Raw genomic sequence first — 19,851 nt, 5'->3', positions numbered from 1 at the left:
GTATGCATAGATTGTTGAAGTTTCAAAACATACAGTTCACTCTCCAGTCCATACAGTCCATTTATGGAAATTAAACATAAAATAAACATTTAAACAATGGAATATTAAACAAATGTAGGATATGGGCTTTTAAATATTCTTTTAACATTCTTACAACTATCTTAATATTACAGACATTAGATTTGTCTGATTAGATCTAAAAGAATTTCATCTTTTGCAGTGTAGACTGCAGGGGGTGTGTGTGTGTGTGTGTGTGTGTGTGTGTGTGTGTGTGTGTGCGCGCATATATATATATATATATATATATATATATATATATATATATAATTTAATACACTCAATGTCTGTTGTAATGCAGTGTTTAATGCAGAGCACATTTCATTTATTTCATTTCTTTTTCATGGTAAAGTGAATTATTTTTACAAGTCACAAGTAAACTGAGCCTAGGAATTCTGGAAAGGTAAATATTAATTGGAAGGAATTTCTTAATGACGAAAGAGCAAGAAGTGTTCTGTCATTATATAAACTAATTTTGGCTGTTCAGTTATTCAGTTTTAATGATGCCTAGACATGAAGACCATAGAGACGTTTCAGTTTAATTAATGTGGACCGTGTTGATAGCAGAGTAATGTGTGTTATTGTGTTTGTAGTAAGGATGTCAGACATTAACATGTTTGCTGTAATTCTTTTTTTTTTCAGAACTGGCTCCTGTTTGTCATCAAAAGTTTAAATCCACATTGAAGAAGAAATTCCAGAGAATTAATGAAGGAATCCCGTATCATGGAGGCTCAACACTTCTGAATGAGATCTACACAGAGCTCTACATCACAGAAGGTGGGAGTGGAGAGGTCAATAATGAACATGACGTGAGACAGATTGAGACAGTGTCCAGGAGACCAGCAACACAGGAGAGACCCATCAACTGCAATGACCTCTTTAAAGACACAGCCGTCAGAACTGTACTGACTAATGGAGTTGCTGGAATTGGAAAAACAGTCTCAGTGCAGAAGTTCATTCTGGACTGGGCTGAAGGAAAAGCTAATCAGGATGTCCTCTTCATATTTCCACTTCCTTTTAGGGAGCTGAACTCAGTGAAGAGTAGAAAACTCAGTCTAGTTGATCTTCTTCGTCTCTTTTTCACAGACATAAAACAATTAAAACCAGCAGATTATTATCAGTACAAAGTCTTGTTCATCTTTGATGGTCTGGATGAAAGTCGACTTCCTCTAGATTTCCAGAACAATGAGAGCTTGTCTGATGTAACACAGTCAGCCTCAGTGGATGTGCTGCTAACAAACCTCATCAAAGGGAATCTGCTTCCCTCTGCTCTTCTCTGGATCACCTCTCGACCAGCAGCATGTGGTCAGATCCCTCCTGAGTGTGTTGACCAGATAACAGAGGTACGAGGATTCAGTGACCCACAGAAAGAGGAATACTTCAGGAAGAGGATCAGTGACCAGAGTGCGGCCAACAGAGTCATCACACATATGAAGTCATCAAGAAGCCTCTACATCATGTGCCACATACCGGTCTTCTGTTGGATTGCAGCCACTGTTCTGGAGAGGATGCTGGGTCAACCAGAGAGTGGAGAGATCCCCAAGACTCTGACTCAAATGTTCACACAGTTCCTGATCTTTCAGATCAAACACAAAGACCAAAAGTACCATGGAAAATGTGACACTGATCCTGGGCAGACTAAAGAGATTATTCTGGCTCTGGGAAAACTGGCTTTCCAACAGCTGGAGAAAGGGAACCTGATCTTCTATGAAGGAGACCTGAGAGAGTGTGGCATTGATGTCAGAGAAGTGTCAGTGTACTCAGGAGTCTGCACTCAGATCTTCAGAGAGGAGTTGGGGCTGCACCTGGGGAAGGTGTTCAGCTTTGTCCATCTGAGTGTTCAGGAGTTTCTGGCTGCTTTGTTTGTATTTTTCTCCTTTATTCCTCAGAACAGAAATGTGCTGAAACATCAAACACATTCAAAATCAACAATGACTGATTTTCTCAAGAGTGCAGTGGACAGAGCTTTACAGAGTGAGAATGGACACCTGGACCTTTTTCTCCGTTTCCTCCTGGGTCTCTCACTGGAGTCCAATCAGACTCTCTTACGAGGCCTGCTGACTCAGACAGGAAGCACTTCTAACTGCAGAGAGGGAACAGTTGAGTACATCAAGGAGAAGCTCAGGGAGAATCTCTCTCCAGAGAAATACATCAATCTGTTCCACTGTCTGAATGAACTGAATGACCGCTCTCTAGTGCAGGAAGTCCAGACATACCTGAACAGAGGAGACTATCGCCGTCTGCCTGGATTCACCCTCTCTCCTGCTCAGTGGTCAGCTCTGGTGTTTGTGTTGTTGAACTCAGAGGAAGAGCTGGATGAGTTTAATCTGAGAAAATATGACCCATCAGAGGAATGTCTCCTGAGGCTTCTGCCAGTCGTTGCAGCATCCAGAAAAGCTGTGTGAGTATATTCATTAATACACATTTTACTGTACTGTTTATTTTAAGAGTAATTTTAGGCGTAAAGTATTCCATGATTTTAGTGGAATGCAGTCCAGAAACCCCCTGTCCTGATTAACAAGCCCTTACTGAGTTCAAGTGGATGTGTTGGTGCAGGAAATCACTTCAATGTGCAGGGTTGGGATGTAAAAGTATAGAAGGAGAAAGAAATGAGGTTCTGAGTTCAGTCCAAGTTACATTTTGAACAGGCAATATTCAGGATACAGTCACCTTTTTAAACTTTTTAGATTTGGAAATCCACCAAATAAAAACATTCAATTTTCAGAAATAACACTATTAATACTTCTTTATTGATTATTTTAAAACCTCAATCAAAGAAAAGAGGACAGAATGAAAGGTGTTTACTGAATATGGTAGAATATTAGAGGCAGAAGGTGGTACAGTATTGGAGCTAGGGCTGAACGATTTTGGAAAATAATCTAATTGCAATTTTTTATCTATAAATTGTGATTTAAAATGCGATTTTTAAAAATGTCTTCTCAAGTATTTTTCAACAAACAGAAGCAATAAATCAATCTGTTTAATAATTTTATATTATTAATCATTTAAAGCACAGATAACAATAAAGCAAACAGATCTCTGCTTTCCCTTTTCACCATTTGTTTTTTTTAATAGAAAAATACCACAGGTCAGTTGTTGTGGCAAAAAACTCCACTGTTTTCAGCTCAGCTGAAACTCTGTTTCGGCATTTTTTATACAGCTCAGTTTAGCAACTTGGCTAAAATATGTGCGTGAGGGCATTTGGTAGCGCATATCCAGTGTGTTTAACAAAGCCATGAAGCCGGGCCTGGTCACTATATTAACGGGCATCATGTCTTTCGCTATGAACTCCGTGACTGCCCGAGTTGTTTCAGCGTGCCGCTTCGAATTAAATCCATAAGGAGTTACACTTTCAAACAGTTCGGTCAGTGATCCCTGTCGGCCAAAGTAACTCCACACAACTGATGTGCTGCCCCTCTTTGGTATTAGACTTTCAGTTGTGTCAGCTTCTGTCGAGCCTGAAGCCAGTGTGCAACAAGTTCAAGTGCGCTGTGTTGACTTCACTTCTCCACCTCCCTGCCTCCTGCTCGGGTTTGCTCCGTTCGTCCTCGGCTCGGCTCGGCTCGCTCCCAAGTCACGTGACCAGTTTAAATCGCAGCCTGTGCGGTTAGAGAATCTCGTTTTAAAATATCGCGAGTATGAATATCGCAAATGCAATTAATCGTTCAGCCCTAATTGGAGCAGATTGAGGAAGTGAGGAAGATCCTGCTTTGGTTCCTTGGTGAGGAGGAAAAAAAGTAAAAAAAAAAACAAAAAGGGTTATTTTTTAAAATTGTGTTTTTTATTTTGTGGGTTTCCTAAAATGATCTGAAAAGACATCATATATAATGTTTTTGTGGATCTCCTTGTTCGTTGATCAGAGCAGTGTATTATGAGGCAGGTGGGTGTCCTGCTCGGGGGGCTGAGGGAGAGCAGTGGCTGAAGCAGAAGATGACAGTAGAGGAATAGAAGAGAATTTCAGAACTTCATTAAAGCAGGAAGATAATTTTAAAGAAACATATTAATAGAAGAAAAGTGCCAAACAGCAACAGCGAGGAACAGAAGTAAACATTACAGCAGCATCTGCTTCATCAAGATATATTTTACATCTAAACATTTTTTGCATTTTTGCAGTGAATTACTGTGAATTCAATAATCAGCCATCACTGCTTTTCCAAAGTGTCCCCTCTAAAGCAGTGCAGGACAGGGGGTCTCCAGTGCCAGGATACGGAGCCACTATACAATTTAAAACTTAACCAATTCAAAACTCGGCTGTTTGTGCCAGTTAATCTGCACCATACCTTTATGTCATCAATTAAATTAAGACAGGGCTACATATAACGCCCTATATAGGTGAGTAGAGCCAGACACTGAAGAGCCAACGTTAACTTAGCCGTAACTACCACACCTCTCGCCTCTGCCACACACACTGACAGTAGATTGTCAATATGGATTCAGTGAATTTTCATGTTACAAAACGACCACATCCATTCATAAGTTTGCAAAAGGTGAAAGCTAGGAAGAAAATGCTCACCTGCCGTCTACATACCAGTGTGTTTACACTGTGTGGCCAAAAGTATGAGAACACCTGACCATCACAACCATATGAGTTTGCTGGACATCCCATTCTAAAACCATGGGCATTAATATGGAGTTGCCCCCCTTTCACCACTATAACTGCCTCCGCTCTTCTGGGAATATTTCCATAAGATTTTGGAGTGCCTCTGTGGGAATTTGTACCCACACAGTCAGAAAAAGCATTTTTGAGGTCAGATACCGATGTTGGACGAGAAGGCCTGGCTCACAGTTGACGTTCCAGTTTATCCCAGAGATGTTCAGTGGGATTGAGGTCCAAGCTCTGTGCAGGCCACTGGAGTTCCTACACATCAAATTTACTAAGGCATGTATTTGTAGAGATTGCTTTGTGCACCGGGTCTCAGTCATGCTGGAACAGGAAAGGGCCTTGCGCAAACTGCTGCCACAAAGTTTGAAGCATAGAATTGTCTAAAATTAATTTATATGCTTTTGTAGCACTTGTTGCATTATTATTACCCCTCACTGCAAATAAGGGGACCAAATCCTGAAAAACAGCCCCAGTCCATTATCCCTCCTCCACCAAACTTTACTGCTGGTACTATGCAATCTCTTAGGTAGTGTTCTTCTGCCATCTGCCAAACTCAGATTTGTCCATGAGACTGATAGCGAATGGTGATTCATCACTCCAGAGAACGTTTCCACTGTTCCAGAGTCCAGTGATGGTGTACTTTACACCACTTCAGCTGACACTTGCCATTGCAGTTTTGATTGGAGGCTTCTGTGCAGTTGCTCAGCCCTGGAAACCCATTTATAGTTCATAACGCCCAGATCTTCTGCTGATGTTGTTTCCAGATGCAGTTTTGATGATGTGAGTGATAAAAAACAGCACATACGCTTTTTAGCTGCCACATGTTTCAGAGCTTGACTGCCCTGCTCTGTGAGTGTTTTGTGTATCTGAGCAGTTGTACAATAGTAGTACTCCTAGTTGACTGGGGCAGATCTACAGGGCAGAAATTTCTTGAACCGACTTGTGGCAAAGGTGGCATCCTGAGACAGTGCCAGGTTTAAAGTCACTGAGCTCTTCAGTATGATTTATTCTACTGCCAGTGGTTTTTCTATCTAGACTGCAAAGCTATGTGCTTGATTTTATACACGTTAGCAGTGAGTTTGACTGAAACTCCTGAACTCAGTAACTAGGAGGGGTGTCCACAAACTTTTGTTGATGAAGTGAATCTCCTCCCAGCCATGTGGCACGTGATGTAATGATATGGGAAACACTGCTGTTAAGGTTTAGGTTTAAGGTCTGTTTTTCAGTCTTTAGGATGGGACCAATTCAAGCACTTTAAGAATAATACAGTTGTAGAATAAAACAGTTTTACCCAAGATATCAAATTTCATTTTTCATTTACACTGAACAGCAAACCCCAGCATATATACAGGAATTCCTTTTCACCTGACTGTGCCGGGTAGCTGTGCCACTCTACGTGAAAATAGGTCAAAAATCCTGTTTCTTGAAGAAATTAATTCAAAATCTGCTGAAAATTCACTAGAAATAGATTACTGAGCATATTGGGTCCTGCAGTGTCCAGTGGGTCTTTCAGTATTTTCTGTAATGAATTAAAATAATTAGTCAATAGGATTTTCCTGAACAGCTCTTTAAAGGCTTTGAATAATCATTGATATAAACGAGTACTCGAATTTACATTCTCCTTAAAATAATAATACGCCTTTCCAAGAATCTGGGACATGTTTGTTAATTAATCAGGCATGGAATATTTATGTAAATGTTGTATATGACAATAGCTTTTTAGCCTTTATGCTAAGCACTATTAGTCTATACACAGGGGAAAAGCCTTTTTGAAAACCGTTTGCCACTTTATTAGGTACATAGTAAAAGGTTGGACCCCCTTTTGCCTTCAGAACTGTCTTAATTCTTCATTGCACACTTTCAACAAAGTGTTGGAAACGTTCCTCAGAGATTCTGGTTGGTTATTTGAGTTCCTGTTGCCTTTCTATCATCTGGAACCAGTCTGCCCATTCTCCTCTGACCTCTCACATCAACAAGGCTTTTTCGTCCACACAACTGACCGCTCACTGGATATTTCCTCTTTTTCTGACCGTTCTCTGTAAACCCTAGAGATGGTTGAGCGTGAAAATCCCAGCAGATCAGCAGTTTCTGAAATACTCAGACCAGCCCGTCTGGCACCAACAACCACGCCACATTCAAAGCCCCTTAAATCCCCTTTCTTCCCCGTTCTGATGCTCGGTCTGCACTTCAGCAAGTCGTCTTGACCACCTCTACATGCCTAAATGCACTGAGTTGCGGCCGTGTGATTGGCTGATTAGCTATTTGTGTTCATTAGAGTGGTGTTAACTGGGGTTGAGGTCAAGGTTTTGAGCAGGCCAGTCAAGTTCTTCCACACCAAATTCCACAAACCATTTCTTTATGGACGGCAGTTTTTTATGACACATTATCATATTAAAACAGGAAAAGCTGGAAGATAATTATTTATTTATTTATTTAACTTTTTATTCATTTTTTGTTAGTATTACATTTGTTTACCTGCTAAGCCGATTAACCATCTTGGGATCTTTTTTCTCTGGATAATATTCAACACAGGTATTCAGGTAGTGAACATGCAGGAAAGAGAGAGAGAGATTAGTATCATCATCATCATCATCATCATCTCTCTCTCACTCACTCACTCACTCACTCACTCACTCACTCACTCACTCACTCACTCACACTCTCTCTCTCTCTCTCTCTCTCTCTCTCTCTCTCTCTCTCTCTCTCTCTCTCATGCTCTCTGTCTTACACTCATCCTCTCTCTCTGTCTGTCTGTCTATCTGTCTCTCTGTCGCTGTTTGTTTGTTTGTCTCTCTCTCTGTCTCTGACTCTCACTCTCTGTCTCTCTGTCCCTATTTCTCTCTCTCTTTTTTCTCTCTGTTTCTCCATCTCTCTCTATCCCTCTCATATTTTCTCTCTCCATATCTCTTTCTCACCCCCCTCTGTAATTTTTCTTTTTTTCTCTCATGTTTCCCCCTCTCTCTCTTTCGCTTTCTTTCCCTCTCTCTCTCTTTACACACACACACATATATATATATATATATATATGTGTGTGCATATGTCACAGAAATAATTGTTTTTAGATCTTCAGCTGGTTTCTCTGTAATAGTGAACTGTGTTTGTGAGTCAGGGAGATGATTTCTGTCAGAATATCTTTTTTCCTGGTGAGTGTTTTGTAGGTCTGTTTGTATTTGAGGGTGTAATGATAATGTATCTCATATCATTTCTGTCACAGGCTGTGGGATTGTGGTCTCTCAGAGAGAAGCTGTGCAGCTTTGGCCTCAGTTCTCAGCTCAAACTCCTCAAGTCTGAGAGAACTGGATCTGAGTGTTAATAGTCTGTGTGATTCAGGAGTGACGCTGCTCTCTGCTGGACTGGAGGATCAACACTGTAAACTGGAGACACTCAGGTATTAATTCATTGTACTTTTCTGCCTCCTTAACATACTTTGCTATTTCTGAGCTTGATGTGTTCATGTGTGTGTGTGTGTGTGTGTGTGTGTGTGTGTGTGTTTGTGTGTTTGAAGGACAGAAAGAGAGACATGATGTTTATTTGTGCTTGTAGTAATTTTACTCTTTACTGAAAATCTAAGGAGAGCCAGTCTGTTCTAAGCTAACGGCTAACAGTGAGATGTGTTGGGTGTTTAATGACGACTAATTTATTTCACTCATGAACGTTTCTTTCCTAGTTAGAATCCAGTTTCTGCTGCAGTGAAACTGCAAGTGTGTAAATTTGCGGCTCTGCAGTCCGACCGTTCCCCAGAGTGCATTTAGGGCGGAGAGGTTCCTGCAGGGCGTTGTAAGGAAAAAATTGTACCTAAAGAAAACGTATTTTTTCAGTTTAGCACTAGTTCACCACGATCAGCGTGACAAATCAAAGCTTCTGAGATACGTGTAAGTTCACTGGTCATTTAGGAGCAGATAAAATGGTGTTTTGGTTATTCCAGTTTTTGAGCCCTGTTTGGTTTTGGGACTACAATATTGGATTTCCCTGAGGTTGTGTTTTACTTGGACTTACATACTGATAATTAAACAGATTCCATGTTTAAGATCCGCGGGCGTCGTCTTGTGATTGTGCAGCGTTAACAGATTAGATTATTCAGCAGATTATTCATTGATTTCATAGTGTTTAAAAGGTTCCCAGGTTAAAGAGAAAGTATGAGAGTGTTGACTGGAAACTGGGCAGATCTTTTTATGATGTTACAGTAAGTAACTAGTATTTAATAAGTAAATATTTGGTGGTTTCTGGAACGTATTTTGAACATTTATATTAATTTACATAACAAACTATTAAAACTACATGAAGAGTATCAGGTATGTGTAACTACTTCCTCAGGATTTAATGATCTGTTGGACTTACTAGTAATATTTAGTGCATAATGATCCAGTTCAGTGTGTAAGTACAGAGTAACTAATGTGAGAAATTCCAGGAATATTTCAGCTTTTAGTGATTCAGTGTTTCTGTAAGTTTCTGCATATGTGACAGAGGAAGTAGATCTAAATTAGAAGTAGAATAAATGAGATTAAGTCCCTTTATTTCAGTACAGTAACACATTCAGTATTACTTGGTATGTTTACTGGTAAGTTCTCTGTAACAGTGTTGTAACATTGTAGTAACAGGACTGTAAACTAGTGTAACTTTGTCCATAGTAATTACACAGAAACCACATGTTCTCTGATCAGCACTTTGTACGTAGGAATTAAATAGTAGATATTTTTTCTGGTGTTTATGACGTGCAAATCATAACCATACGCAATGTTCACATAACCACACACACTCTTCACTGTCTCTCTCTCTCACTCTCTCTGTCTCTCTTTCTCTATATATCTCTTTTTCTTATTTTTCTGTTTCATATTTCTCTTTCTTTCCCTCTTTCTCTATCCCTCTGATCAATCTCTCTCTCTCTCTCTCTGTCTATCTCTCTCTCACTCTCTCTGTCTCTCTTTCTCTCTCTTTCTCTATATATCTCTTTTTCTTATTTATGTATTTCTCTAATATTTTTCTTTCCCTCTCTCTCTCTATCCCTCTAATATCTCTCTCTCTCTCTAGGTCTCTGTCTCTCTCTCTCTGTTTCTCTCTCTCTCTGTCTCTACTCCCTCTCTCTCTCTCTCTGTTTGTCTCTCTGTCTCTGTGTGTGTGTGTGTGTGTGTGTGTACATAAAGTCAAATAATTGTTTTTAGATCTTCAGCTGGTTTCTCCGTACTAGTGAACTGTGTTTGAGAGTCAGGGAGATGATTTCTGTCAGAATGTCTTTTTTCGTGGTGAGTGTTTTGTAGGTCTGTTTGTATTTGAGGGTGTAATGATAATGTATCTCATATCATTTCTGTCACAGGCTGTCTGGGTGTGATCTCTCAGAGAGAAGCTGTGCAGCTTTGGCCTCAGTTCTCAGATCAAACTCCTCAAGTCTGAGAGAACTGGATCTGAGTGGAAATAGTCTGTGTGATTCAGGAGTGACGCTGCTCTCTGCTGGACTGGAGGATCAACACTGTAAACTGGAGACACTCAGGTATTAATTCATTGTACTTTTCTGCCTCCTTAACATACTTTGCTATTTCTGAGCTTGATGTGTTCATGTGTGTGTTTGTGTGTTTGAAGGACAGAAAGAGAGACATGATGTTTATTTGTACTTGTAGTAATTTTACTCTTTACTGAAAATCTAAGGAGAGCCAGTCTGTTCTAAGCTAACGGCTAACAGTGAGATGTGTTGGGTGTTTAATGACGACTAATTTATTTCACTCATGAACGTTTCTTTCCTAGTTAGAATCCAGTTTCTGCTGCAGTGAAACTGCAGGTGTGTAAATTTGCGGCTCTGCAGTCCGACCGTTCCCCAGAGTGCATTTAGGGCGGAGAGGTTCCTGCAGGGCGTTGTAAGGAAAAAATTGTACCTAAAGAAAACGTATTTTTTCAGTTTAGCACTAGTTCACCACGATCAGCGTGACAGATAAAAGCTTCTGAGATACGTGTAAGTTCACTGGTACTGGTACAGCAGTAATTTTCTTTTTCTTACTTTACACATATATTGTTTTTTACATAACACACTACTAATGACTTCCAGCTGCACTTATTCAGAAGTTAAAGGTAAATATGAAGTGTTACTTGTAAATCCTTCATATTTACCTTTTAACTTCAGAGGAGCTGCTGTGAGAAATACCAGGTGTATTTCAGGTTTTAGTGATTCAGCCTTTCAGTACCTTCATGTATTTCACTGCTGTAGGGAAATTCTGGGATCTCCTCTCTTGGCTAGCACGCTCCAGGACTCCATTTCCCATAATTCCAGTCCCGGTGACGTCACCAGTTCCTCCAATCAGGTGTAGCTGCGTTGTTGTCAGTCACCTGATTTCTAGGTCAGGTCACCTGTGCGTGTGTTTGTCTCAGAGCTTAAATAGTCCCGGTTTGTTCTGTTCTTTGTGAGGTGTTATATTTTACTACTGTCCAGTATTTTCTGACCGTTTGACTTGGTGTCTTGACCCTTTTGCGTTCTGCATTTCACTCTTTTGGTTTGGCCTTTTGCTCCGGTTGCCTGTGTGTTTTGGTTATTCCAGTTTTTGAGCCCTGTTTGGTTTTGGGACTACAATATTGGATTTTCCTGAGATTGTGTTTTACTTGGACTTACATACTGATAATTAAACAGATTCCATGTTTAAGATCCGCGGGCGTCGTCTTGTGATTGTGCAGCGTTAACAGATTAGATTATTCAGCAGATTATTCATTGATTTCATAGTGTTTAAAAGGTTCCCAGGTTAAAGAGAAAGTATGAGAGTGTTGACTGGAAACTGGGCAGATCTTTTTATGATGTTACAGTAAGTAACTAGTATTTAATAAGTAAATATTTGGTGGTTTCTGGAACGTATTTTGAACATTTATATTAATTTACATAACAAACTACTAAAACTACATGAAGAGTATCAGGTATGTGTAACTACTTCCTCAGGATTTAATGATCTGTTGGACTTACTAGTAATATTTAGTGCATAATGATCCAGTTCAGTGTGTAAGTACAGAGTAACTAATGTGAGAAATTCCAGGAATATTTCAGCTTTTAGTGATTCAGTGTTTCTGTAAGTTTCTGCATATGTGACAGAGGAAGTAGATCTAAATTAGAAGTAGAATAAATGAGATTAAGTCCCTTTATTTCAGTACAGTAACACATTCAGTATTACTTGGTATGTTTACTGGTAAGTTCTCTGTAACAGTGTTGTAACATTGTAGTAACAGGACTGTAAACTAGTGTAACTTTGTCCATAGTAATTACACAGAAACCACATGTTCTCTGATCAGCACTTTGTACGTAGGAATTAAATAGATATATTTTCTGGTCTTTGTGACGTGCAGATCATAACCATACGCAATGTTCACATAACCACACACACTCTTCTCTGTCTCTCTCTCTCTCTCTCTCTCTCTCTCTCTCTCTCTCTCTCTCTCACTGTCTCTCTCTCTCTCTCTCTGTTTCTTTCTTTCTCTGGCTCTCTTTGTCTCTCTCTCCCTCTGTCTCTCTCTTTCTCTCTCTCTCTGTTTCTTTCTTTCTCTTTCTCTCTCTCCCTCTGTCTCTCTCTCTCTCTCTGTGCGCATGCACGGGTGTGAGCAGTGGAGCGAGCGGAGCCTGGTGGGAGTGAGTGCGTGTAGTTGGCGTTCTGCCAAGTTTCTTTTCTGTTAGGTCGTAAGTTTTGTTGTGTGTGAGTGTGAGGTGTAGCTGCGTGGTGGGTGTGTGTGTGGAGGGTCTGTTGCCGGTGCTTTCGCCGGGAGTATGGCGTCTCCAAGCAGCGTGTATGAGTGCCTGACTCGCAGGCATGGGGTGAAGCTGGTGTGCAGGGCGAGAGTAGAGGAGTGATGCCTGGCTGCAGGCGTGGGGTGAAGGTGGTGTGCAGGGCGAGAGTAGAGGAGTGCTGCCTGGCTACAGGCGTGGGGTGAAGGTGGTGTGCAGGGCGAGAGTAGAGGAGTGATGCCTGGCTGCAGGCGTGGGGTGAAGGTGGTGTGCAGGGCGAGAGTAGAGGAGTGATGCCTGGCTGATGGCGCAGGGTGAAGGTGGTGTGCAGGGTGAGTGTAGAGGAGTGATGCCTGGCTGCAGGCGTGGGGAGAAGGTGGTGTGCAGGGCGAGAGTAGAGGAGTGATGCCTGGCTGCAGGCACGGGGTGAAGTTGGTGTGCAGGGCGAGAGTAGAGGAGTGATGCCTGGCTGCAGGCGCGGGGTGAAGGTGATGTGCAGGGCGAGTGTAGAGGAGTGCTGCCTGGCTGCAGGCGCAGGGTGAAGGTGATGTGCAGGGCGAGTGTAGAGGAGTGCTGCCTGGCTGCAGGCGTGGGGTGAAGGTGGTGTGCAGGGCGAGAGTAGAGGAGTGCTGCCTGGCTGCAGGCGCGGGGTGAAGGTGATGTGTAGGGCGAGTGTAGATGAGTGCTGCCTGGCTGCACGCACGGGGTGAAGGTTGTGTGCAGGGCGAGTGTAGAGGAGTGCTGCCTGGCTGCAGGCGTGGGGTGAAGGTGGTGTGCAGGGCGAGAGTAGAGGAGTGATGCCTGGCTGCAGGCGTGGGGTGAAGGTAATGTGCAGGGCGAGAGTAGAGGAGTGATGCCTGGCTGCAGGCGCGGAGTGAAGGTGATGTGCAGGGCGAGTGTAGAGGAGTGCTGCCTGGCTGCAGGCGTGGGGTGAAGGTGGTGTGCAGGGCGAGAGTAGAGGAGTGATGCCTGGCTGCAGGCGCAGGGTGAAGGTTGTGTGCAGGGCGAGTGTAGAGGAGCTGCCTGTCTATAGGCGCAGGGTGAAGGCGGTGTGCAGGGCGACTGTAGAGGAGTGCTGCCTGGCTGCAGGCGTGGGGTGAAGGTGGTGTGCAGGGTGAGAGTAGAGGAGTGATGCCTGGCTGCAGGCGTGGGGTGAAGGTGGTGTGCAGGGCGAGAGTAGAGGAGTGATGCCTGGCTGCAGGCGCGGGGTGAAGGTGATGTGCAGGGCGAGTGTAGAGGAGTGCTGCCTGGCTGCAGGCGTGGGGTGAAGGTGGTGTGCAGGGCGAGAGTAGAGGAGTGATGCCTGGCTGCAGGCGCAGGGTGAAGGCGGTGTGCAGGGCGACTGTAGAGGAGTGCTGCCTGGCTGCAGGTGTGGGGTGAAGGTGGTGTGCAGGGCGAGAGTAGAGGAGTGATGCCTGGCTGCAGGCGTGGGGTGAAGGTGGTGTGCAGGGCGAGAGTAGAGGAGTGATGCCTGGCTGCAGGCGCGGGGTGAAGGTGATGTGCAGGGCGAGTGTAGAGGAGTGCTGCCTGGCTGCACGCACGGGGTGAAGGTTGTGTGCAGGGCGAGTGTAGAGGAGTGCTGCCTGGCTGCACGCACGGGGTGAAGGTTGTGTGCAGGGCGAGTGTAGAGGAGTGCTGCCTGGCTGCAGGCGTGCGGTGAAGGTGGTGTGCAGGGCGAGAGTAGAGGAGTGATGCCTGGCTGCAGGCGTGGGGTGAAGGTGGTGTGCAGGGCGAGAGTAGAGGAGTGATGCCTGGCTGCAGGCGTGGGGAGAAGGTGGTGTGCAGGGCGAGAGTAGAGGAGTGATGCCTGGCTGCAGGCACGGGGTGAAGGTGGTGTGCAGGGCGAGAGTAGAGGAGTGATGCCTGGCTGCAGGCGCGGGGTGAAGGTGATGTGCAGGGCGAGTGTAGAGGAGTGCTGCCTGGCTGCAGGCGCAGGGTGAAGGTGGTGTGCAGGGCGAGTGTAGAGGAGTGCTGCCTGGCTGCAGGCGTGGGGTGAAGGTGGTGTGCAGGGCGAGAGTAGAGGAGTGCTGCCTGGCTGCAGGCGTGGGGTGAAGGTGGTGTGCAGGGCGAGAGTAGAGGAGTGATGCCTGGCTGCAGGCGCAGGGTGAAGGCGGTGTGCAGGGCGACTGTAGAGGAGTGCTGCCTGGCTGCAGGCGTGGGGTGAAGGTGGTGTGCAGGGCGAGAGTAGAGGAGTGATGCCTGGCTGCAGGCGTGGGGTGAAGGTGGTGTGCAGGGCGAGAGTAGAGGAGTGATGCCTGGCTGCAGGCGCGGGGTGAAGGTGATGTGCAGGGCGAGTGTAGAGGAGTGCTGCCTGGCTGCACGCACGGGGTGAAGGTTGTGTGCAGGGCGAGTGTAGAGGAGTGCTGCCTGGCTGCACGCACGGGGTGAAGGTTGTGTGCAGGGCGAGTGTAGAGGAGTGCTGCCTGGCTGCAGGCGTGCGGTGAAGGTGGTGTGCAGGGCGAGAGTAGAGGAGTGATGCCTGGCTGCAGGCGTGGGGTGAAGGTGGTGTGCAGGGCGAGAGTAGAGGAGTGATGCCTGGCTGCAGGCGTGGGGAGAAGGTGGTGTGCAGGGCGAGAGTAGAGGAGTGATGCCTGGCTGCAGGCACGGGGTGAAGGTGGTGTGCAGGGCGAGAGTAGAGGAGTGATGCCTGGCTGCAGGCGCGGGGTGAAGGTGATGTGCAGGGCGAGTGTAGAGGAGTGCTGCCTGGCTGCAGGCGCAGGGTGAAGGTGGTGTGCAGGGCGAGTGTAGAGGAGTGCTGCCTGGCTGCAGGCGTGGGGTGAAGGTGGTGTGCAGGGCGAGAGTAGAGGAGTGCTGCCTGGCTGCAGGCGCAGGGTGAAGGTGGTGTGCAGGGCGAGTGTAGAGGAGTGCTGCCTGGCTGCATGCGTGGGGTGAAGGTGGTGTGCAGGGCGAGAGTAGAGGAGTGCTGCCTGGCTGCAGGCGCAGTGTGAAGGTGATGTGTAGGGCGAGTGTAGATGAGTGCTGCCTGGCTGCACGCACGGGGTGAAGGTTGTGTGCAGGGCGAGTGTAGATGAGTGCTGCCTGGCTGCACTCACGGGGTGAAGGTTGTGTGCAGGGCGAGTGTAGAGGAGTGCTCCCTGGCTGCAGGCGTGCGGTGAAGGTGGTGTGCAGGGCGAGAGTAGAGGAGTGATGCCTGGCTGCAGGCGTGGGGTGAAGGTGGTGTGCAGGGCGAGAGTAGAGGAGTGCTGCCTGGCTGCAGGCGTGGGGAGAAGGTGGTGTGCAGGGCGAGAGTAGAGGAGTGATGCCTGGCTGCAGGCACGGGGTGAAGGTGGTGTGCAGGGCGAGAGTAGAGGAGTGATGCCTGGCTGCAGGCGCGGGGTGAAGGTGATGTGCAGGGCGAGTGTAGAGGAGTGCTGCCTGGCGGCAGGCGCAGGGTGAAGGTGGTGTGCAGGGCGAGTGTAGAGGAGTGCTGCCTGGCTGCAGGCGTGGGGTGAAGGTGGTGTGCAGGGCGAGAGTAGAGGAGTGCTGCCTGGCTGCAGGCGCGGGGTGAAGGTGGTGTGCAGGTCGAATGTAGAGGAGTGCTGCCTGGCTGCACGCACGGGGTGAAGGTTGTGTGCAGGGCGAGTGTAGAGGAGTGCTGCCTGGCTGCAGGCGTGGGGTGAAGGTGGTGTGCAGGGCGAGTGTAGAGGAGTGCTGCCTGGCTGCAGGCATGGGGTGAAGGTGGTGTGCAGGGCGAGTGTAGAGGAGTGCTGCCTGGCTGCAGGCACGGGGTGAAGGTGGTGTGCAGGGCGAGTGTAGAGGAGCTGCCTGGCTGCAGGCGCGGGGTGAAGGTGGTGTGCAGGACGAGAGTAGAGGAGTGCTGCCTGGCTGCAGGCGCGGGGTGAAGGTGGTGTGCAGGGCGAGAGTAGAGGAGCTGCCTGGCTGCAGGCGCGGGGTGAAGGTGGTGTGCAGGGCGAGTGTAGAGGAGTGCTGCCTGGCTGCAGGGACCGCAGTGGGCCACTCCAACATCGTCTCTGCCTCTCGTATGAACAGCGCTGTTGTGGTGTTTCTGAAATCAGTGGACCTGGCTAATGACCTGGTTCAGAGTGGTGTCGTCATTAATGGTCAGCCGTCTCCGGTCTTGCCCCTTAGTACCCCCTCTAAAAAGGTCATTTTGTCTACTGTGCCCCCCTTCATTAAGGACGAGCTTATTGCTCGTGAACTGTCCCGATATGGAAAAGTTGTTTCTCCTATTCGGAAGATCCCCCTGGGCTGTAAGAACCCTCTGATTAGACACCTGGTGTCCTTCAGGCGGCTTGTGTTCATGTTTCTGAAGGATGGGGAGGATCTGGACTTGGTTCTGAAGTTCAGTGTTGATGGGTTTGAATACGCTGTTTATGTTTCTTCTGAAACCTCCATGAAGTGTTTCTGGTGTGGGCAGTCGGGACATCTTGTTCGCGCTTGCCCTGTAAAGGCAGATGGGAATGCTGATGCTCCCGTGAGGGCTGAGCCGGAGCAGCCAGGGCCTGTTGCTTCTGGGCCTGTGGTAGTCATTCCCCCTGCGGCTGCTGTGCACCCAGCTGCGGCGGACCCATTGGCGGACTCATTGGCCTGAGGGGGGTGAGCCGAGTGTGGTGGAGTCTGCTGCTGAGGAAACTGCAGGGGCTGAACGGGCCATGGAGGGGTCTTCCTCGTCTGCTCCTACTGTGCCAGAGCCAGCTGTGGTGGAACGGAGGGGGGCACTACGGAGGGGGGCACTGCTATCTCTGAGGGGCAGGCCGCTGAGGTGAGTGGCTGTAGTGAACCTGTCTCTGCTGAAGTGGTGATGCTGGAAGCTGTGGCGGAGGTGGGCATGGTGGATGAGTAGTTCCTGCTAAACGGAAGAAGCGAGGGAAGGGGAATAAACAGCCAAAGAAGGAGCTTAGTGGTGCTGATGCCGACACTGACAGTGATGGTTCTCTGTCCGACTCTGGCTGGTCAGTCTGCTCTCAGGAGGAGAGGCTACCTGTGCACTACCTGTGCGCTTTTAATGCACTGGAAACTTTTAGGCTGAAAAAGATGCTGACTAAGCTACAAAAAGCGGGTCCTGATGAGGAGGCTTAGTGTGTTTAGTCCCTGTTTCCGACTGGCCCTCACCATCACAGTTTTCTGCCCTGTTATGATCTTGATGAGTGACGTTAAGATTGCTACTCTGAATATAAATGGGGCGAGAGACGGGGGAAGAGGGCGATGTTTCATGAGCTGGAGAAACAGAAGCGTGCTGATGTGTTCTTTCTCCAGGAAACACACAGTGATGGTGATAATGCTGTAGATTGGGCTAAAGAGTGGGATGGGCTGGTCATTTTAAGCCATAACTCCACTGTAAGTGGTGGAGTTGGTGTTTTATTTTCGAGTAATTTTATTCCTCACTCGTACACAGTAGATGAGATTTTACCTGGGAGGCTGTTGAAAGTACAAGCCTGTTATGAGAACGAAACCTTTGTTTTTATTTGTGTTTATGCTCCCACTGTGGGCGTGGACAGGATGGTTTTCTTGGACAGGCTTAGTGTTTTAATCTCCAACTGTGATTTTACTGACTTTCTAGTCCTGGGTGGGGATTTTAACTGCACAGCAGACGTCCTGGATAGGAACCACCCAGAACCACACACTGCTTCCCGCCGGCGCCTGTGTGAACTCATGACCTGTGTGACATATGGAGGACTTTACATGGTAACAAAAGACAGTACACATGGGCACACTGTAGGGATAATGCCCGGCCGTTGGCCAGACTTGATCGGTTTTACAGTTGTAGACATCATTTGTCTGTTTTTACGCAGTGTTTTATTTCTCCTGTTGGTTTTCCGATCATTGTATGGTTCTGTGTACTCTTAAAAAACGCAACGTTAAGCCTCAGAGTGCATACTGGCATTTTAATACTGCACTTTTAGATGACGTTCATTTTAAAGAGTCCTTTACTTTTTTTGGGATGTTTTTAAGTCACAGAAAACATCTTTTAATTCATTACAGCAGTGGTGGGACGTAGCAAAGGTACAAATTAAAGGGTTTTGCCAGCAGTACACTTTCAATGTCACTAGGGACATAATCAGATCTCTAAAAGCCCTGGAGATCGAAATAGTGGCACTCCAGTGTTTGGGGGAGGCCACAGGACATCAGGAGCATATTACAGCTCTTAAAAGAAAAAAGGCTGCGTTAGCTGACCTACTGGGCATTACAGCACAGGGGGCGCTGGTCCGTTCACGTTTCCGGAATGTGACGGAACTGGATGCGCCTTCAAAGTTCTTCTTTGGTCTGGAGCGTAAAAACGGACAGAAAAGGTTTATGCATGCTGTGCGGTCTGAATCAGGGGATCTGGTTTCTGAGCCTTCTGGAATTCACCAGCAGACAGTCGGCTTCTTCTCTAAGCTGTTTGAGAGTGAATGGGCCAGTTGCCGGGATGTGGAGGAGAGGTTCTTCCCACTGCAGGCCAGAATCACGCAGCAGTCTGCCACCCTGCTTGATGCTGAGCTCTCCTTGGAAGAGCTGCACGAGGCCCTACAGGGTATGGAAAATGGCCGGGCACCAGGGATTGATGGTCTCCCAGTGGAATTTTACAAGGCATTTTGGTCTGTATTGGGTCAGGATGTGCTTGAAGTGCTCCGGGTCAGTGTACAGGAAGGAAAGCTTCCTCTTAGCTAGGGCTGCACAATTTGGGCAAAATATCTAATTGCGATTTTTCCAGAATATTGTGATTAAAATTGTGATTATTTTTAATCCATTAAATCCTAAACCTGTATTTGTGTTTCAAATATCTATCAAATATAATTATAAACTTCTACATAAAAATATTCCCAGGGTTGTCAGATTAAATTCAGTTGGCAGTTTTATTTTTAAAACTCAACACCTTTAAAGACCAAGAAATAAATTACAGAAATTCACATAAAGGCTTAACTTCAACATCAGTAACTGACTAGTCAGCAGTGGACAGTCATGCATTAGTAGAAAAGCTGAAATAAGCAAAATATCACAGCTATATGTCAAACTCTGTGAGTTTAAAATGCATTTTTACAAAATACACTTAGCAGTAAATCACATTAAGTGCAAAAGTAGCATCATCAAATGTTTGCATGTACAGACAGAAACCAGTGATCACAGGTTTCTTGCCAAAAAGATGAGCATGTCCAACTTATGTGGCTTAAGGCATGAACCCTGACAGTTCACAATGAGGCTGTTAAACTCTGTGTCTCTGTAACACGTGATCTCTTCTCCTGTATCATTAAAAAATACAACCAAATATTTTAATATTATGTTTGAAAACATGCACAGATTATGATTGATAACTGTAATTGGTAGTATTACTTATGTAGAAGGCATCATCTTTACAAACCCCAACCATCTATTTACCTTCCTTGCTCCTTCTTCCATCTCTGCCTTCATTCTTGCTTTAACAGCAGGGACATTTTCTTTGCCAATATAGTTGGTCTTGAATCGGACGTCTAAAAATGATGCAATATCAAGCAGTTCTTGTGTGATCGGGTCATTGTATTTATCCTGGAGGTGGCCAGTGACTCTAGATTTGATTGACTTTGTCAGG

General features: G+C 46.0%; 2 protein-coding genes across 12 annotated transcripts in view; one reads left to right on the top strand and one right to left on the bottom strand.

Annotated features, from left to right (window-relative positions):
- The window catches only part of LOC108415618 (protein NLRC5-like), an 802,877-nt gene that overhangs the window by 689,444 nt on the left and 93,582 nt on the right, over positions 1-19,851 (bottom strand).
- Positions 1-19,851, top strand: part of LOC108415395 (NACHT, LRR and PYD domains-containing protein 3-like) — an 843,678-nt gene that overhangs the window by 755,120 nt on the left and 68,707 nt on the right. For 5 of the 11 annotated variants that reach the window (XM_037540833.1, XM_037540841.1, XM_037540839.1 and 2 more), the window contains exons 6-8: positions 700-2,458; positions 7,875-8,048; positions 9,972-10,145. In XM_037540833.1, coding sequence (XP_037396730.1) covers positions 700-2,458; positions 7,875-8,048; positions 9,972-10,145 — 2,107 coding nt within the window. The remainder of the gene's footprint in view (positions 1-699; positions 2,459-7,874; positions 8,049-9,971; positions 10,146-19,851) is intronic. The other 6 variants (XM_037540838.1, XM_037540835.1, XM_037540834.1 and 3 more) reach the window with 4 other exon arrangements.

This window comes from Pygocentrus nattereri, chromosome 9 (assembly GCF_015220715.1).
Source record: "Pygocentrus nattereri isolate fPygNat1 chromosome 9, fPygNat1.pri, whole genome shotgun sequence".
Taxonomy (NCBI): Eukaryota; Metazoa; Chordata; class Actinopteri; order Characiformes; family Serrasalmidae; genus Pygocentrus; species Pygocentrus nattereri.
The sequence above is the reverse complement of the archived record's forward strand: the minus strand, read 5'-3'. Positions and strand labels throughout refer to the sequence as shown.